The sequence below is a fragment of the Protopterus annectens genome, chromosome 11.part0, assembly GCF_019279795.1.
Source record: "Protopterus annectens isolate FY-2018-M chromosome 11.part0, PAN1.0, whole genome shotgun sequence".
In the NCBI taxonomy this organism is placed as follows: Eukaryota; Metazoa; Chordata; order Ceratodontiformes; family Protopteridae; genus Protopterus; species Protopterus annectens.
In genome coordinates, this window is record NC_056745.1 from 381,672,453 (window position 1) to 381,693,311 (window position 20,859).

The following is a 20,859-nucleotide window of genomic DNA, read 5'->3' on the forward strand; positions in this document are numbered from 1 at the left end:
CATTTCTAAGCTGATCTATTACTTCATTTTCAACATGTTCCCTTTCCCCAATAAAAAATACTTACTGCTCAATACATAAGACTTTGTGCTGTTATTTTTTCTAATAGTTACCACTGCAGGGTGTCTTTCACTATATGAATCTTCAAATATTGTTGACTCTGCTGTAAAGGATATTACAATCAATTTTTTTGCTGCATGTGACCTGTGACATACTATGTCTCTGTCTTCATTTCTCAAGTCCATTTCTCTCTAAGGTTGCAAACACTTGTGATGTTTCAACTCTCTTAATACTCCTTTGCTGCATCTTTTTCTAATTCACTCAGTGCTTCCTTGTCTACATATGATTTTGCTTTTATTTTCTCAGTAACATTGGCATCTGTAATTTTTGAATTTTTTTCCATTTCAATGATTTTTCTTTTCCATTTGTTACCTTATGATTGCAGTGTAACTCTGGGTTTACTGCTTGGATGTAACACAACAAACTGATTTTTTTTGTACTAAAGTTTCCATCTCAATGTCTCAAAGCTTATTTCCTGGTTTACCAATCGTTTTCATTTTTGCGAAGTATAATTTTTCTGTTGTCACAGTGGGGTGTCTTAGATCAGGGTTTAACACTGTGTCAGGATCTTTATCTCATTCATTGAAAAATGACTGCAAATTCCTCTAACAGCTTTGGCACCACTGCCTTTGCCAGGTTTGGGCACAGTTTCATCCAGGGACAAATGCACCCAACTTTTTTTTGTATACTATCTTTCTCCGTGACATATACAACAATCTAGTCATGGAGCTTCTGATGCCTCATTAAGCTGTTCTTCCATGCAAAACACTTGCCACATATTGCACATATAAATGGCCTCTCCCCCGTATGTGTTCTGTCATGAACTTTGAGACAGCTCTTCAATGTGAAACTCTTGCCACATGTTGCACATTTAAATGGCTGTTCTCCTGTGTGGATTTTTCCATGGGTCATTAAGCTACCTTTCTGTGTATAACTCTTTCCACATATTGTACAAGTATAAGGCTTCTCACCTGTGTGGATTCTCTCATGGCATGTAAGAAATAGTTTTGCTGTAAACCTCTTGCCACATGCTGTACATTTGTGAGGCTTCTCTCCTGTGTGCATTTTCTCATGAACTGAGAGTGTTTCCTTTTTGGTGAAACTCTTGCTACATGTTGCACATTTATAAGGCTTTTCACCTGTGTGTACTCTCTCATGAACTGTTAGTTTGTTCATTTTGGTGAAACTCTTGCTACATATTCCACATTTATACAACATCTCTCCAGTGTGGAGCTTCTCATGGTCCAATAAGGTATACTTCCGTGTGAAACACTTGCCACATGCTGCACATTTATAAGGCTTCCCCCCTATGTGCATTTTTTCATGACCTGTGAGTGTGCTCTTTTTAGTGAAACTCTTGCTACATGTTGCACATTTATAAGGCTTCTCCCCCGTGTGTATTCTCTCATGAACTGTGAGATTGCTCTTCTTTGTAAAATTCTTGTTACATGTTACACACTTATAAAGCTGCTGTCCTGTGTGTAGCCTCTCATGGCTCATTAAGTTGTTCTTCTCTGTAAAACTCTTGTCACATATTGCACAAGTATAAGGCTTCTCCCCCTTGTGTGCTCTTTCATGAATTAGGAGACTGTTCTTGAATATGAAACCCTTGTCACATGTTCCACATTTATATGGCTGCTCTCCTGTGTGGTGTTTCCTGTGGGTCATTAAGCTGCCCTTCTGTCTAAAACTCTTTCCACATGTTGTACATGTATAAGGTTTTTCACCGGTGTGTATTCTCTCATGAACTGTCAGTCTGCTCTTTTTGGTAAAACTCTTGCAACAAGTTGCACATTTATACAGCAGCTCTCCTGTGTGCCTTTTCTTATGAACTCTGTGGTTGTGTTTCTGTGTAAAACTCTTGCCAAACGTTGAACATTTATAATGATATACTCTAGCATGGAGCGCCTCATGAGCAAATAAGTTGTCTTTCCATGTAAAACTCTCTTCATAAGGCTTGACCCCCATATGGATTCTCTCATGAACTGCAAGACTGCTCTTCTGTGTAAAACTCATGTCACATGAGCCACATTTACGGGGTTTCTTTGCAGCGTGGCCTTCCTTGTGGAATGTCAGGCTACTCATCAGTGTAACACCACCACTATTGCATGTTGGATGTCTGAGGCGCATTTTCCTTCTCATTTTCTCCAAATGCTTAGGGTTTCTTAATTCTGTTGTATGAACAGAACCATCATTTCCAGTACGGATCTTCTTATGCTCCATCAATTCACGTTTCTGTTTGATGCTCATTTCACATCTGCCACATTTACACGTTTTATTTTCAGTGCAAATTTTCTGACAGGCTTCTTTACAATCATACAGTCTCTCCCTTCTTTTAATCCATCCAAACAGTCTGGAACTTTTATAAGAATGAACACTATACTTCAGTCTCTTCCTGGTGTGATCCTGGAAGTAAGTTGCAAAGGTATTAGTATGTGTGAAATTCTTTTTATAGTCACCACATTTACACAGTTTCTTCATCTCACTTGTTTCTAGATGCAATTCTGGTTTGTTTTCCAAGATAAAACTGTTGCCACTTTCAGCATATTTATGTTGTCTTTTTGCCAACTGAATGAACACATTTTTTGCAAAAGGCATTTTATTTGCAATATTTTTCGCACTTTCTGAACTTAGATGCTCCTCCACTGAAGGTCTTCGACAGAGAACCTCATTGCTGTTTGCCAACCTGCTGACTGAGACAGAGAGAGTTAATATTTCATCAGAATATGACAACTGTTTTTTGGTTCCTCTGAAGAGCAGTTAAGCTGCTTTCTGTACATTAGAAGCCACAAGTAATATATGTTTGCTTTAATTAAATATATGTGTATGCAATAATTTTTGTAATTATTTATTCATATACTCTCAAAACATACCTTCTTTAGATAAACAAATGAGAGAAAACCTTTGTCAGCCGCACAAACATTTATAACTCAATTTATCATGATTAGGTAAGGACATACAAACTGCAGCTGGCAAATCAGTAACAACAATGTCCTATTTTTTTCATATGATCATTTTATGATGCCTAATTCATTACTTTGTAAACACATATTTCTTTGAATTTTAATTTCAAGGATAACAGCATGAAACGCATGCACGTACGCACACACGCACGCACACACACACACACACACACACACACACACATACACACACACACAAATGATGCAAGTGACATCAGCAAACAAAATAATATTGTTCAATAAACATTCCTTTATACACTTGGTCAAGACACATAGAAGGCAAAAATGTATTTATTTTCTTACAATCTGATGAGTAAGTAGGTGAGCTGGTCTACAACCACTTCCCAGAGTAGAACTGTATGGTAAAAATCAGTTTTCATTTAATCCATATGGCATACAAAATAAATGTTTACAGTAATGCAGTTTGATAAACAACATTGAGGATGTTGATTACAAGTTAAATAGATAGTGCAATGATTAAACAGTACAAATTACAAGGCAAGCTGTAGTGCAGCAAATTTAGTATGTACAGATGAAAAGTACTTGCTCCTATGAGCTGCACACTTAGTCAGTGCCATGAAAGCAGTTGTATTTGGACTCATAATATGATTTTATACAACCAAAAATCAGGTTACTTAACAAATATGGATGGCAATAAATATCTTTCTACCGGTGTTGGTATACCTGCAGTTGTGATTTGAAAATGCTTCTAGCAATACTCCATTACACAGTATTACATGTTCAATAAATCAAAGGTCTGACACAGAGAAGACACTGTGCTTTTACAAGCTGGATGGGAAGGCAAGGGGAGAAAATGAAAGTGATGCAATGTAGAGAAGGTTGCAAAGGAAGCAAGACAAATGGGAGGAATTTGAAGGGAGATTGCTTTTGAAGAAAAGTGTGCCAAGAAAAAGTTAAACTTAGACTGGATATAGTCAGGGAGAGATCTAGAGTGCCAAAGCCAAAACAGACATAAGACACATGTGAGGAGGAGTGAGGTGAGGGATGGACCTATCCATCTAACCATCCATCTACAACTCATTTTTCCCATTTCTGCACATGGGATCAGGGTGTCACTTCAACAGTGACAAACATCTAGAGCCAGCAAAAGTTTACACTGCCGAGTGGCTAGCCTTGCCACAGTAGTTCTTCTACACCATACACATGCGTGCGCGCTAGCGCACACACACACACACACACACACACACACACACACACACACACACACACACACACACACCTATGACCAATCCACCTACTGCATGTCTTTAAAAAATCCACCTACTGCATGTCTTTAAAATGTGGGAGGAAACAGGAGCACCCGCAGGAATCCCACACGAACACAGGGAGGACATCCAGACTCCACAAAGAAGGCACCCCAGACAAGAATCAAACCCAGGAACCTGTTGATGTGAGGTGACAACACTAACCACTGCACCACTGTGGCGCCTTGAGATGGGGGATAGCTACTGAAAAACAATGTACCAGAAAATAACTGTGTGAGTGGGATGAAGACCATCTACTGAAGCACTCTGTGCTGGAGATGAAACCTGATGAGTAACATATATACTGAAGAACGGTGTGCCACGAATGTGATAAAAGGGGAGTGGGTGAGATGTGATCGGGTGCATATTTTTCAATCAGTGGTGGGGACATGAAAAATTGGAAAGGGCAACAGGAAGTTTTAGCAAAGATTGGTCTATGTAAACATGAAAACAAAGGGGGAGATGGGATTCTTTGTACTATAACTGACTAGGGACCTAATAGGATGGGCTTCATTAATGGACAGCACTGTTTCTGAGACATAACTAATGGAAAACCAGAAGGGATTATAAATGTGATGATGTGAGGTATGGGAACAAGACAGCAATAGAGAAAGGTGGAAGAAGGATTTTAATATGTGTGACACTGTTCATGGACATTACAACAAGAAAAAGGAGGCAAGTAAGTATACTACATGATCTTGCGGTACAAGGAGGAAATGAGACCAGATGGCACATCATTCTATCTCAAAACACAGACAGCCACACAATTGTACTTAGGACAATTCACTCAGTATCAGCAATCAACCTGTCAGCATCTCTCAGTTTTGCAGGAAGTGGATGAAGCCACCCATCATAGGTCCATATGAATACACAGGAACATGCAAACTGTGCACTGGGAATATAATTTAACATTGTGAGGACATAATCTAGGGGTGGTGTTTGTGTAAGTAAAAATAAGGAATCACTGCTGCAGATTTTTAACTAAGGTCTGAAACAAAGATTCAAGCAATGGGTGGAAATACTGCAATTTGCTGCATCATCATGATGTCCCAAGATAAAATCCCAGGAATTAATTTTTCCATGCAATCCAGAGATGCAGTCACAGGCAAAGAACAATCTACTGCTTGGATGCATGTATGTGTGTATGCATGCATGTTTGCAAGGAAAATGATAAATGATGATGTTACATGCAAGTGACCTCATCTAGACCTTATACTTTGATTGGGTCCAGAACAGCAGAAGATTCACATTCTCTTGGTTTACTAGGTGCAAGTTTCAAGACTGTTTCTTAAAGTAAGAAAATCACTGAGAGGAAAAGACTAATGCTAGCAGAAAATGAATATGGACTCAGACTATACACTGGGCAATATGAAGATATAATAGTCCTGGGGTGTAAGCATAACCAAAGATCTTGGAGAAGGGTTATTCGCATGAGACCAGCCACTGAGATCATCTTTCATGAAAAGAAAAATTCAGTGTAACTTTTTCCTTTTCTTAGCACCAGAGTTCACATTGTAATGTCTCCGGGACCTGTCCCCAGCACTGTAACATCAAGGCAAGGTTGTGTGTTGAATGACACAGCACCCACATTTCATCCCATTCAACTAACCACCTTCTAGAAGGAGAACAAATATCAAAAGGAGGACTTATTACACAATAATCTGCTCAAGAAATTTGGCTAACTGGTTAAGGAATGAGAAAATGGTCACAATGCACCAAATGAAAAGAAAGGGAGTGAAAATAACAAACCCACTCCCTAAAGTACTATTCCAATGAGTTTCCACATGGTGAGTAGATACATCAATTCTATTTCAGGTCAAGAGATTTCCTACTGTAGGTCCAGACAATAGGAAGATTCCTAAACAATTAAATGATGCCCAGGAAGATGCAAAAGGTAGTGAGTGAAAGGTAGTTTCTAGGTCATGATAGCCTGCAGAAGAGATCTCTCAAAGAAGACTTTGCTGATTAGGTTGAGTTTCAGACTGTAATGGTCTGCAAGAGTGTGAAGACAGACAATGCAGTTGAAGAAGAAATATAAACTGTTGAGACATTCCTAAAATATATAATAGGCGTAGCTAACTTCTACAGTACAGTGCCCTTTCAAAGCACTAGAATATTAAACTTGTCTTCTTTTTGGATGCCCAAAGGGAGGCAGAAATGTGATACTTTTAAAGACAAATCATACTCGCAATTATTGTGTCTTTTACTTTATTGGTAAAATAGAAGTGTAACTGCTGCAAAATTTAGTTCCTATTCTTTTATAATACTGCAATAACATATCATACAAAAACCTACAACCAAAAATAAACTAACTACAGATGTACAAAGCATAAACTCATAACTCACTACGTTATATGAATGCACTACAGTGATCGTTCTGCAGTCCTAAAATCATGTTTGTAGTACAAGTGTTAAAACGTTTTAACTCATAATGGTACCTGTAGCCTCTATGTGTGTTCCTTAACAGACAGTAAGAGTACCCTTAGTAAAGTAATCAGAAATGTGCAATACGAGTTACTAAGATTTCTGACCATGTACCTTTAACTGCTTAAATTCAAACATGGGTAGTCACACAGAAGACTAAAGTATGTTTTTTTACCTGCAGTCTAGTGACACTATCTGGTTAATCCCCCTTCAGAAGAGTAAATGAAGGATGTGTGCAATGTCATGCAGCAACAAAGCAGCCGTTTGTTAGTTATTGAAAAAACACTCCAATTGTGAACCTTTTATTTCAATTGCATTTTGCAGACAACTTCAAAGCACCGCTACACATCTTCATGTTTGGAGAGGATTTCTCCAATGCTGCACAGATGCCTGACAGTACAAAAGGATGGACCAACCAAATGAAAAGGCTTCTGTGCAGCTGCAGATGCAGCCTGCTGAACGCTAAACTTACACTAATGCTTTGGCTCATCAGAGTTCAAAAACAATTTCTGCATGCTGTTTATTTGTGTTTTTTAAAACAGCATTTTATGTTCTGCACCTGTCACATGATGCTGCCTATTTTATATTCAGTGCTCCCAAGAAACTGTCAACTGGATGAATCATGCATTTCTTTTCTGCTGTACTGGTTAGTAATAAAAAAAACTGTCAAGTTTCAGCTGTTATCTATCTCTTGTGAACTGTTTAGCTAAATGTTTTATGCACAAAAAGCAAGCTGCAGATCATATCTGAAGAACAAAGTAAAATAAGCCCTGATAAAAAAAAAATATATTTGCATCACTGCATGCCTGCAAACTGCTTGCTAGGTTAGTACAATTCGCAGCTAACAGGTAGTTTGTTAAAGTAGTGAAACCTGTGTTTAACTGTTTAGTTATTTTTGGGATTCCAGTTTAGAGGTGCATATATAAAATAGACAACTAAGAGGAGCATTGCAAGTTTTAATCTGGACTTTCACAAGAACTATGAACATTTGTGCTTCATAGCATTTCAGTGGAGTAATATGTTCTCTAAAATTCATGAACATTACAGGCTGCTCTGCCACTGCCCTTTTTCAGGATAAGAGAAAGGTGTAGCAATGATTTGCTTACACTCTGCCTTGGTCAGTTCAGATCCTCATTTAGTTTTATACAGACTGAGTATGACAGATACCCACATGCACAGCACCTCATGCTGTGCATGAGAAGGAATGAATGACATAAATGTGTACTGTTGCTCTTAAAGAAAACCTTAACCAAGAAGCACATGTGGAGTAATGTGAAACAGCCAGTAACATGCAGTAATGGACTGCTGAGGGGTAGTAGATATTTTTGAAGTCACTGCAATAGTAGGCAAACTGTAGAAAAAATAGACATACACTTTGTCACTGTGACTGAGCAACGATCATGGTTCTGCCCTGAAAAGAAGCAAATCTAGTGGGTTTAACTATAAAAAACAGAAAAAAGAAAGAAAAAATATATCTCCACAACAGTAGCATTCATCAGTAAACAACGGACAAAAGCACTGGACCTACCGAGCTGTGTTATCCCTATTGAAAGCTGCAGGAAAGAAACACCTGAAAGACTAAAAGCCATTAAGAGGACCATACTGTACTCATTATCTTCTAACACAAGCTACCTTCAGCTTTTTGTTTTTACTGCTTACTGGGTTATAACTGCTGACTGCTGACGTCCTAGCTAAGACATGCTGTTAAACAAATGTTAACTGCAAAGTTATTCAGCTTGGACGAAATATAAGAGATTCCAGGCTTGGGGAGGTAGTTATGAATATTTGTGTGGGTACACTGATAAACTATTTCATACTTACTGAGCATTGTTAAAAGCTAAAGAAAAATGTGTATGAGGGCTCTATGTATAAGAAGCTAATACTGAAATCCATGGTCATGAAAAGAAGTGACAACTGCAGCATAAATTAGACTGTGCAAATTGCTTTTTTTTGAAACTCAAGAAAAATAAATCTGTAACATGGAATATATCAGTTTCTGGGATGGGTCTGTTGGTGTGTGTGTGTGTGTGTGTGTGTGTGTGTGTGTGTGTGTATATATATATATATATATATATATATATATATATATATATATATATATATATATATATATATATATATACACACACACACACACACACACACACACACGTATGTATAACATGTATAACACATATATATATATAAATATATATATATATATATATATATATATATATATATATATGGGTCTATGTCGCTTGCTCGAAATCCCAAAATCTCAAACAAGCAACATCGACACCCATAAGAGTGAAACTGCACTACCGCGAAAGTGCATTATCACAAAAGCCGGTTTTCCGAAACGGCAAAAACCAAAAGAAACACTGATAAAATCAGTATTTTGTAGGGGGGCAAGCCCACCTGCACCCCCAAGTGGGGGGCTGTGCCCCCCCCTACTTAAATATACCAACTCTGAGATCGCACTACAGTGCAGTACGCGCTGTATGCAGATCTCCATGCAGTCTGGTCGAGCTTTCACAAACTTGATCATATGGGGTCGGCCATATGAAGTTCAAGATTGTGGGAATTCGACCATTTGCAGTAGACCCATATATATATATATATACATATATAGAGAGAGAGAGACACACACAGACATATGTATAATATGTATATATGTATGTGAATAAGAAATGTAAATGTAATTAGTAAGGACTCCCCATAAACGTTGCATAAAAAAGACACAGTTACAGAAGGTGCCCACCCAATTCTAACTTCATCACTCCTGACAATCAGTCTCAATCCAGGACTACACCAATCCTGAAATAAGAACAAGCAGATGGAGTGCTAGTTCAAACTGTTTAATTTTTCCCTACAGTTAATGGGTCTGAGACCCACAACACAAATGACTTACTGCTAGTATCCTAGCTTTTAGGGAAAATACATTCAGCTAAATTTAGTTTATCAAAATGCTTGGTAACTTCCAGTTATGTAGACTATGTGACTGTTAGACTACTGCAGAGTAAAACAACAGTGGCTGGGATTCATAGGCAAGCTGTGCAATAAGCAGTGCATGGTTGTGCAGAAAACCATGCCAGGAAAGTGAGTAGCTACTCATAGTCACACTCTTGTCTATGGTGCAGCAAGTACTATAAGCAAATGAGAGCAAGTAATGACAGGCAAATGAAAGTGGGCAGGGAAAAGAAGTCATAAGGACATGCAAACGTATAAAAGGTGAGCACTGCTGCAGTTTACTGTCAAACATGGAGGAACCTGCTCAACAGTGGGCACTCCATTATAAAAAGGTAGAGCACACAGAACATAAAAGAGCTGCAGGGAGCAAAATTACTTGAGATCACAATTACAGTCATGCAGCAGCATCTAATAGCCATGAGTGCTGCCATGTCCCACCCATCCATGTTGGGGTAGCCAGAAATAGTGAAAATGGTACAGATAGTGGCATAGCTCCATAACTTCAGTGAACAGGGGATTACTGATCAGTTTTGTCTGGATCTAGACACTGTACATAGCTTGACTGTCATGCAGCAGCTACTTAAGGAATCAAAAGGAATGTTGGCCTTTCTATCCCTGTGGAGACAAAGGCATACATGGCACTTTCCATCCTAGATGAATGGACCTTTCAGAGACAAACAGGTGGCACTTTAGGTATTTTGCAGGCATCTGCCTCAAGAATGCTGAACAAGTTCATGAACATTATGCTTCAATATGTCAATGAGCACATATGGATTCCTAGCTCACTATGATATCATATCTCCTTGATGTGCTGGAAGCCATAGCTTGAACACATGTAGCAATAAAGACTGCACCCTGCACACAGTTATAGAAAGAAAATGTGGACAGGAGACCCTTTCATACTATGAACTGTTAGGTAGAGTGTGATGCACGTGTCTGCAGAGGACCCAGACAGTTTACGATATTAACAGATAATGTATACATCATTATATTGATACCTTCTGGCAAGAAGACATTATACAGATCCATCAAATCTATAACTGCAGGCACTAGGGCTAAATTACATTTAAAGAGCGACATAGAAGAGTGCGTCAAAATGTAAGTAATTATGCTTCTCATATGTTGTTAATGTGTTTATCTAGACAGCATGCCCAAATGTAGCAGCTCCTACATATTTTGTTATAGTGTAGCAGGTGATATTAGATGCCTACTAGAGATCAGACTAATGATGCCTGTACTGAAACAACAGAGCACTGCTGAATTTCAATACATCACGCACACACAAACACTGAGAAAATGTTCAGCCAGCTTGAATCTCATTTCCGCTGCCTTGACATATTTTAGGGAATAGTGTTATGTGATTCTGTTATATTCTGCTGGATACTTCTAGCATATGCCTTGTTATATAATATAATATTGAAGAAACAAGTAGGTCTGACTCAAAATATGGGTACAATCAGACCATGCAAACTCACGACTGGCAAGAAAGATAAAGCAAAACAACCATATTCTAAAAAGAAAAAGCAGCAGCTGAAAACACTTCCAGATAGTGACAGACATATCACATGGCAGTGTGACTGATGTGGGGTGATCTAGTACAGAACTATGGGCTTTGACAAGCACACACTGACAACACACTTACACTGACCATAATGTAATTACAGTCAGGCCACATGAGGCCTCAGACATATGCACATTTACCACACAGGAAGGAGGATACAGCGTGTCAGAGTGATAATCAAGTGTACAAGTACAAACAAGGATACATGTCTGCCCACTATGTAACTGACTAGGTGTGCATGCCACAAGAGGCAGAGGCAATGGTTTCATGCTGATAAGTACACTGTGTTATGGACAACTTCCTTCTACAGTGAGGCTAGGTTTCTGTTATATGGATGTGACACAGTGCTACTCTGCTGGCTTGCTACACTAGTACTTAGGATTTCCAGTAACAGGGAGGGTGTGCAACTATGCTACCATGACCTGGATGGAGTCTGCAGATGAGGTTTCCTGGAAAGGGAGACTGAATGTCACCACCATCAATGATGAGGGGTGTCAAGAGTGTTGTACACTTACAGAGATGGGTGAGTACTGTGTATCCTGCAATGGCCCTTCCACAAGGCTACCTCAGGTACATAACCTATCCTGACTTCAAACAACACTATCAGTCTGGACTCAACTTCATCTGCATGTGGTGCCATGTCTTTAGCATATGAGCTGTGAGTAGCTGTCTATCCTAAATGCAGAAGTCAGTGCCACGGCATCATCTGACTGTGACTCGGATACTGGTGTCTCATCAGCATTGCTGTTGACTCCTGCAAACTGGCCAATATCAGCCTGTTGTAATGTCCTTACTTCTACATGTATCATCATAGCAATGGACTGTTCTGTGAATACACAGCAAAAGACACAGCAGAGAAAGCAAGAGTACCCATGTTATAACTCTGGACCTGCAGCATGCACTGCAATAGTGTCCTTTCAAGATGTACCACACAATCCCAACCCACCTCCACTGTCATTCTGATATAGCTGGATGCCTGATCTTCCTAAAACATTATCAGAATATACTATGGTCAGTCTACTTACTGTGTGTGTAATTTGCTGTAAAGAAATGTACTTTAATTGTTACTGACCTGGTGCATCATTCACCAAGATATGTTGGGGTTGGTCCATCCTGATGCAAGTGTCAAGTAATCTGGGGATGGTCCCAGTACCACAGTCCCCCAGTAGGGGAACCCAAAACTGTTGGCCTTAGGTGGTACCTAAATACTGGTCAAAATAACTGCAAACATGCTAGTACCTTCTTAAAAGTATCTACTCTGTGTGTCCACTGACTGCAATGCAGTAGCTTTTTTTTTTTTTTTTTTAAAAGCAAGAAACATCTCTATTAAATTATCCCTCATGACAGATAATCGTACAGTTATATAAATGAAAACAAACCATACTGACATAATCCCAGTTGCAAACACTATACATCACTTACAATCTACCCAATCATTGTCAGTCAAACATTACATAGCTCATTCAAGTTCTGCCTTCTTTTAAACCTCATTCCTCCCTGTATGTACTGTTCCCACAGTTCCCATTTTTTTCCTATGTAATTTGCTCCTACTCTTTTTTAAAGATCCTAATTCCAGTTTTATCTCCGTTACTATTTTCCCTACTTCTAGTACTGTTGGTTTAGACTTTGATTTCCATTTTCTAGTAATTGCTTTTTTTGGCAGCCACCATAATTAGACTCAGCAAGGCTTTACTATGTCTAGGCAATTCTGATTCTGTATCACAGCTCAGAAGAATAATTTCCTAGTTACTCCAATTTTCTCACCCAGTATCTCCAAAAGAGTAGTCTGCAGGGAATCTTTAAAGTCTGCAAGCTCACTACACTCCCAGAAAATATGTTCCCAATTACTTCTTTCTTCCCCATCACAGCTCCAACATTTGCTCTCTACCTGAGGAAAAACTCTCTGCAGTCTACTTTGGGTATATAAAAATATCGATGTAAACATTTCCAAGCAAAAATTCTAACTCTTTTTGATTTTGTTGCATATTTGGGAGACATAAGACTCACAATCTACACGACATGTTCACCCAAAGAGGCTATCCTGAACTCAAAGGGATTCCTTATACCCCCACTCTTGGCTTGCAGCAAGTGCAGATCCCCCACCTCATGTTACACAGAGCAAAAGAAAAATGGGCAATTTCATTTTACACTTTCTTCTCCGATCTGGGCAATGACGACTTTAGGGTATCATTCCGGACAAACCCTAATTTGTGGAAGAGGGGGCAAAACCTCAAAAGACATCTTGGAAAACCCAAAAACCCTTCTCAACTCAACTACAACAACACAACAAAGGGCACCTTCAAATGTGGTGCCTGCAAGCAATGTCTCATTGCAAACCCTGTCACTTTTCATGTGGAACAAGGGGTTGTTTATATCGGGCTCTGCACCACCACCTGTGCTGCCTTTTATGTCAAAAAAACAGAGGGAATTCAGGAAAAGGCTCACAACACACTTACGACATTGAAAAAAAAAAAAAAGCTTTTTTTTCAAACACTCACTTACATGTCCCAACTAGTTGTCTTTCATGATCCTTGAACAAGTGAACCCTAACATTAGAGGAGGGACTGGGAATCGACCTTGATACAGGGAGCTTGGCTCTGGCAACTCAAGCTATGCAGGCAGGCGGGGCCCAGGGGTGGCACCAGGTTAGTATAGGCTCGGTTGAAGAGCTCAGAAGGGCTAGATTATAGCATGTCTCATCCTATTTTTTTTTTTTTTTTCAACACTTTTTTTTTGCCACACACAACACACTTGCCCAAGTCAGTAGTGCAAATTCATATATATATCATATCATATTTTTTTTTTAAAGGCTAACACAACAGTACTACACTGATTCTCATATTACACAGGACTGCTGACTTCAAACTCACTCACATTTTACAACTTTTTCTTTTTTTTTTGTGTATGTATATGTATTTCTTTCAAACCTTTTTTGGACAAAAAAAATTTTTCATCCTGCAGGCAACTGTTTTTGACAAAAAAGCTTGCTCTTCTCAGCAGCGGCTGTCTGATTTTGCTGTTCTTGCTGCTTTGTACCAACTGTCCCTTGATTTTTACCATGGCAACTAATAAAGGACTTACCTTTTTCACGAACTATTGAGACATACATATATCCCCCATAGTTTCTTTGTGAATTGCTTATCCAGTCTCTCTTCCCAATAAATTTCTAACCTCCTCTGATTGATTCTTATAGTTAACATGCAATATTGTATATGCCCTACTAATTACTCCTTTTTTAACAGCAGCTTCTGTTCTAGATGCTATAAAAATTCTACCAGTGCTGGTTTTTCATTTAGGACCCCCCCCCCATTTCTTTCGCTTTGCCTATACTCCGAGATCAATACTTTATAGGGAAGGCATTCTCTAAACTGTAAGCCAAATAAATTCTTGGCGTCTTCCCATTCTCTTACCTTTCCCTCTCTAGTTATTTACTCCCAAGTACCTTGATTCCTTTGCCAGTCATCTCCAATAAATTCCAGTCCCCTCTTTCCTACTGTCTGTATCCCTAATTGCAGTCATCCTTATCTGCAGAATCTCCTTTCTCCATTCCCATGTTGGCTTAGTTCTTAAAATACTTACTGCTACTTTATGAAAATAACATTCTGTATGATTATTGTTATTCTCCTTAAAGATCTGAATCCAAAATCCCAGTCACCCTTGTTTCCTGAGCTTTCCCCCCTGCTTCATCATCATCCCTTTCCACTCTGAAGTATAAGTTTCTGCTTCTGCTATGTACAGGAGCCTTAACTGGGTAGCTCTGAAATATCCCCTTCAAATCGGGTAATCCCAGTCCACCTTTGTTCTGTTGAAAGAATCAGCTTATCCCAGTTTTGACTCTTGGCTTCTTCCCCTCCCAGATGAAGTTCTTCAGCTCTTTATTAATTGTTATCCCCAACTTCTCCTTCTGGTTGATAAAAATATGCCTGACTTGTAAAGTGACTAAAAACATTTTAACTGCTTGTAACTTATTGTCCATATCCATGTAACAAAGCTTCCAATTTCTCAGCTTTTGTATTATCTTTTGTTTAGTCTCTTTCCACACCGGAATAATTTTTAATCCATACTCCTAAATACTTAATTTTATCATGTCCCCATAAATGTGAATATTGCTGAACCAGTGTGTGTGTGTGTGTGTGTGTGTGTGTGTGTGTGTGTGTGTGTGTGTGTGTGTGTGTGTGTGTGTGTGTGTGTGTGTGTGTGTGGGTACATAATGTATTGCTACTACCTTTGTTTTAGCTTCATTAATTCTGTATCCTGAAAAGATATGAAACTGTCTCAGAATGTTCCATAACACTGTAATGTCCTTTTCTGGCTTAGTCAGGTGTAAAATAATATCATCTGCAAATAGAGACAGCCTTCCTTGATTACAATACCAATTATATCTTTGAATTTCTGAGTCCCTTATTTTCTTTGCCAATGGTTCTAAATACAATGCAAATAGCAAATGGGACACAGGACACCCTTGCATGGTTCCTCTGGTCTAGCAGAAATTATCAGAAAGGATCCTACCCACTTTAACTTTCACCTCTGACCCCTCGTATGTCCTCCTAAAGAGCCCTATAATTTTATCAGGGAATGCAAATGCTTCCATTGCCCTGTTCATAAAGTCGCAACTTACTCTGTCAAATGCTTTCTTTGCATTAAGACCCACCAACAACAGTGTTATTTTCTTGCATTAGCTTCCCTCTGGATCATCCATGTTCTGTTAACGTTGTCAAATATTCGCCTCCCCTTGATCCATATCTATCAATTTTGGCATCACTTTTGCCATTCTTTTAGCAATTACAAACACTTTATAATCATGAATAAAACAAAACATTTCCAAGGAACGAACGCCCCACTGTTAAAAATAAGTCCAGAAATTAGTCCAAGTAGAACACAGGAACAGATGGTCTGAAGAAGTCTTGTTGGTGAAAGCGCTTACCTATCAATATTTGGTTTTTGTTTATTAAACAGTTTCATGTTTTTATATATCGAATTGCTGCATTTTATATGGTTAAACTCAGCCTTAGTCTGCTCCACTGTTCCTGTGTTCTACTTAATAATCATGGTTTAATATTGAAATAGGCCTGTATATTAAAATTGATGTATAAAGTTTGCAGTTACAGTTGTGTCGGCAATGTTTGGAATGTATAATTTTTGCAACTGAGATTGTCTACACAGTTTATTATAATTTATATAAATGTAACATGATCTATGTCATACATGATAGTTTAATAAAGATTGCTCTTTAAAAAAAATAGGCAATGGGCCTGTATGAAGCTGGATCTGAAGATTGAAGAGAAGGATCTTTACCCTCTTTAAGTATTACAGCTACCACTGCTTTCTTCCAGGATATTGGTATTTCTCTTCCTCTTAAAACACTGTTAAACAAACCCTTCCACGTCTTTATCAGGTTTTGCCCTCCTAGCTTTCAAACTTCCACAGGAATACCATCTATTGATGGGGACTTTCCTGTAGATTGATTATAAACCACCATTTTTATCTCATCTCCTCCTATCCTAACTGTTAGTAATTGACCCTCAACTACCTCTAACCTTGGCATATTTAATTCTTAGGTTCATAGGTGAATAGGTAGGTACAAGGCTATTGGCCCTAGGGCCTATACAAGCCTAGCCAAAAAGGTACCCTGGCTTTCGTCACCCAAGAAAATTATTTTCCTGTGCCCCTGTCAAGCAGAGCCACAGAAGTGATCCCTGGGGTGAATTTCCTATTTCCCATCCAATCATCAAGATTCTTCTTGAAGAGTGCTAATGAGGAGCTCTGTTTGACATAGATAGGTAGTCTGTTCCAGAGTATGGGAAGTCTCTGGGACAGGAATCTATCCCTCCAGCATGTTCTGTTTATTGTGGTGACAAGGTTTAGGTCCCTAGAGTGTGTAGCTCGGAAGGATTGGGGTTTCTTTAAGTGGAGCATGTCCAACAGCTCTGGGTTTGACATAGCCTTGTATGTAGGCAGAGATTGCCTCTGAGTAGGTGATATGTGACAGAGTAAAGCTGGAGCTTTTTTAGACGGTCTGCGTAGGGCATCTGTTTGAGGCCGGTCATCCTCTTTGTGAGGTATTTCTGTGGCCTTTCCAGTTGTTGTAGATGTCTTGTGAGGTACATACCAAAAGGAGCATTGTACTCTATAATGGGTCTGAATGATGAGTAGAGGGGAACAATCACCTCTTTTTTTTCTGGATGAGAAACCTTTTGTGATGAGGTGTGCCACGTAGAAGGATTTCCTGACTACTGTGGCGATGTGATTATCAATGGAGAGACTACTGTCCACCTGTATCCCAAGGTCTCTTATCACACTTTCTGTGTTAAGTAGACTACCGCCTATGTGGTAGTTCATGGGTACATAGTTTTTACCAAAGGGGATGACAATGCTCTTTTTGGCATTGAGCTTGAGGCCATGGCTTTCACACCAGGAATCTGTCTCAGTGAGGCCCTTTTGTAGGATGCTCACATCGTTAGGAGTTTCGATTATGGCTCCTAGTTTGTAGTCATCTGCGAACTTAGTTAGCCAAAGACCTTCTGTGTTAGCCTGTACTTCAGAAAAGTACATATCAAACAGGAGAGGACCCAGGACTGAACCCTGTGGTACTCTACTTGTCACTGGTCTGAAGTCTGATTTGGAGTCTGCTACTTTCACAGTGTGGGTTCTGTCAGTAAGCCAGTTGGCAACCCATCTTGTAACATAGGGATTTATACCTAGTTTAGTGAGTTTATCTATAATTCCAGAGTGGGAGATGGTGTTGAACGCCTTGGCGAAATCTGGATAGGCTGTGCGAACCACCTTACCCTCATCTATGGCTTGTTGACTGCTTCAAAGAAGTCCATCAGGTTTAGGAGACATGATCTGCCTTTTACAAACCCAAACTGTGTGAGTTCCAGAGTTTGGAGATCTCCAATGTCTTTGTTTATGAGTTCCATGATAATATGTTCCATGGCCTTGCAGACCAGGCTCGTCAGGCTAATGGGGTGGTAGTTCCCGGGGTCTGTCATGGCTCCCACTTTGTGGAGTGGGATAACCGTTGCGGTGCACCATTCAATGGGCACAAAGCCTGAGGTGAGGCTATGACTGAACATGGTACTTAGGTGGGGTGCCAGTTCATTCTGTATTTGGTGTAGAAGGCAGCCTGGGATGTTGTCGGGTCTCATGAATGCTGTGTTCTTGGCTTTGGAGAGTGAGGTTTTTACCTGTGCAGCCGTGATTACAGGAACTTTGCATTCTTCCGGTATAGAGATGGGCCCTTTAGGGAGTGAGAGGGGGCTAAAGTTAACACTGAACCTATCTGCCAGGATGTTGGCAATATCAGTTGGTTCTGTATATTTAGTGCCATTGTGCTGTAACTCAGAGCAGATCTGAGTGTTGCCATTGAGATTCTTGAGATAGCTATAGAATGCTTTGTGGTTGTCTTTAGAATCAGTGGTGATTTTGTTTTCATAACTAGCTTTGGAGGATTTTATGAGGATCTCAGCTTCTTACTGAGGCTGACCAGGGAGTTCCTCCAATCATGGGATTTCACTCTTTTCTGCAACAGTTTCTTTCTTCTGTTGTAGAGTTTGTTTATGGCAGAAGACCACCAGATTGGCTTCCTTTTTTTGGAGGATAGCATCTTGGTTCTGTTAGGGCTAGCACGATTCATGCACTCATGTAAGTCCTTATAAAGTGCATTTGTGTAGGATTCAGCAGTCGTGCCTCTATTGTCCATCTGCATGGGTGTCGTGAAGTTTGCCACTTCTGTCTTTAGAAGCGTGAAGTTGGCTTTGGAGAATTTTTTTACGGTTGTTTCCCTAATGGAGGGTGGGAGCGGGATGTGGATGTCTAGGGTGATTAGTTTATGGTCAGATCTGACCAAAGAGGAATTGACCTCTGTTGTGGAACACCGGTCGCTCAAGTTGGTGATGATCAAGTCTAGGATATTGCTGCCCCTGGTGGGGGTGTGGATAATTTGATCCAAGGCGCTGGAATTGAAGACTTTCAGAAAACGTTAAGCAAAAGAGTTGATACATGAGTAGTTTTCCCAGTTAATGGTGGGGTAGTTGAAATCACCCATTATTAGGGTGTTGGGTTGTACCCTAATATTTTCCAGTGTATCAAGTAAAGAGGAATGGGAATCCTGGGGCATGGTGGGGGGTCTGTAGCAAGCTACAATCTGGATTGCGGTCTTGCCCAGTGTTAGTTGAACTTGGACAATCTCGGATGCATTATGCTGAACAACTAGTTTGGAGGTGTGGATATCCTTAATAGATATGGACACGCCTCTGCCTTTAGTGTTTCGGTCCAGGTTAGGTGGCCGAAAGGTGTGGTGTGAATTATAGCCTGGTAATGCAGGGGTGCTCTCTGGAGCTTTGAACCAGGTCTCTGTCACTGCACAGATGTCGATGTTGTCCATTTTAAGGAGTGCCTCGAGTGAGTGCATTTTGAGGTTTAGACTTCTAGCACTGAGTAGCATTACTCTCAGATTTAGCTTGCTTGTACCCGTTACGGTGGTGAATTTGTCATTTGAACCTTGCCTAAAAAAGGCACTAAAGGGGTGGCAAGAGCCTTTGCCAGTATCCGGAATCCCAAGGGCGACAGGTGCAGGCCATCTCTGGCAAAGCAGTGTGGTCTGTCAATCATGTCATCCCAGGCAGACAGATACTGGATTCCCTTAGAATGACACCAGAAGCTTAGCCAATTGTTGAAGTCAATCATTTTGTCCTTGTACTGTGGTATCATTCTGGGTGATGGCAGGATGCTACTCAGGGCTAGGGTCATACCTGCCTGGGCTACAAGATCGGAAAGCTCCTCCATGTCTCTTTTCATGTAGTTCAGGGAGGTACGTTTCAGGTCATATGGACAATGACAGAGTCATATTTGTACTTGTTGTGGAGTGATCTGAGTGCGTGCGTTATGTGGCAGATCCTGGCACCCGACAGGCAGCTGAAAGTAACTTTCTCCTTGTTTAGCCTGGTGAGTGGAACATCAGTGTGCCTGACTATAGAGTCACCTATGACTAGAGTGTTGGGTACGTTATGCCTTATGGGCTGTAGTTGAGTGGCACACTGAGTTTGTGGGCAATGTATCATTTCGATTGTGTTGGGGGTGGAGGTTGCTTGCATTTCTGCTCTGAAATCTCGGTTGTTTGGGCAGATTTTTATTGAGAGCCTCCGCAAATGTAGGCGTGTGTTTTGTGCTTCTATGTGTGTGTTTTGGTGGTGTAGGTTTTGAGGGACTATGTGATGAGTGTGGTGAAACATTTCCATTTGTATCTTTTCTTGATTTTCATATTTCTCTGCTTTATACAGACTTTCATATAATTTCCAAAATATTTCTAATACCTATACAGGATCTCTTGTTAACTTTCTTGTTATAGGCTCCCTAAGACTGGTGACCGCCCTACTTTCCGTTGCCTGAGTTACTGTGCTAAAAGTTTTTGTGCTCTAGAGTTATTAAAAACAGTTGCTTAACAGCAAACTTTCTAAACTTATGCATATTATTGAGGTAATCCCATATTTTCTGTTTAGCATTCTGCAGTTCCTCCTCTTTTTGTTCTGTGAGATTCCCCCTATTCTGCAAAACTTTAACATTTGTCATACCCTCTATATACATCTTGTTACCTCTTAACCATATTTCCCTTTCTTTTATTTCCACCCAATTTTT

At 39.8% G+C, this 20,859-nt stretch overlaps 1 protein-coding gene across 1 annotated transcript in view; it reads right to left on the reverse strand.

Moving 5' to 3' along the window:
- Nucleotides 1-20,859, reverse strand: part of LOC122814941 (zinc finger protein 850-like) — a 476,075-nt gene that overhangs the window by 439,666 nt on the left and 15,550 nt on the right. Inside the window, exon 2 of the mRNA XM_044087202.1 lies at nt 777-2,751. Coding sequence (XP_043943137.1) covers nt 777-2,751 — 1,975 coding nt within the window. The remainder of the gene's footprint in view (nt 1-776; nt 2,752-20,859) is intronic.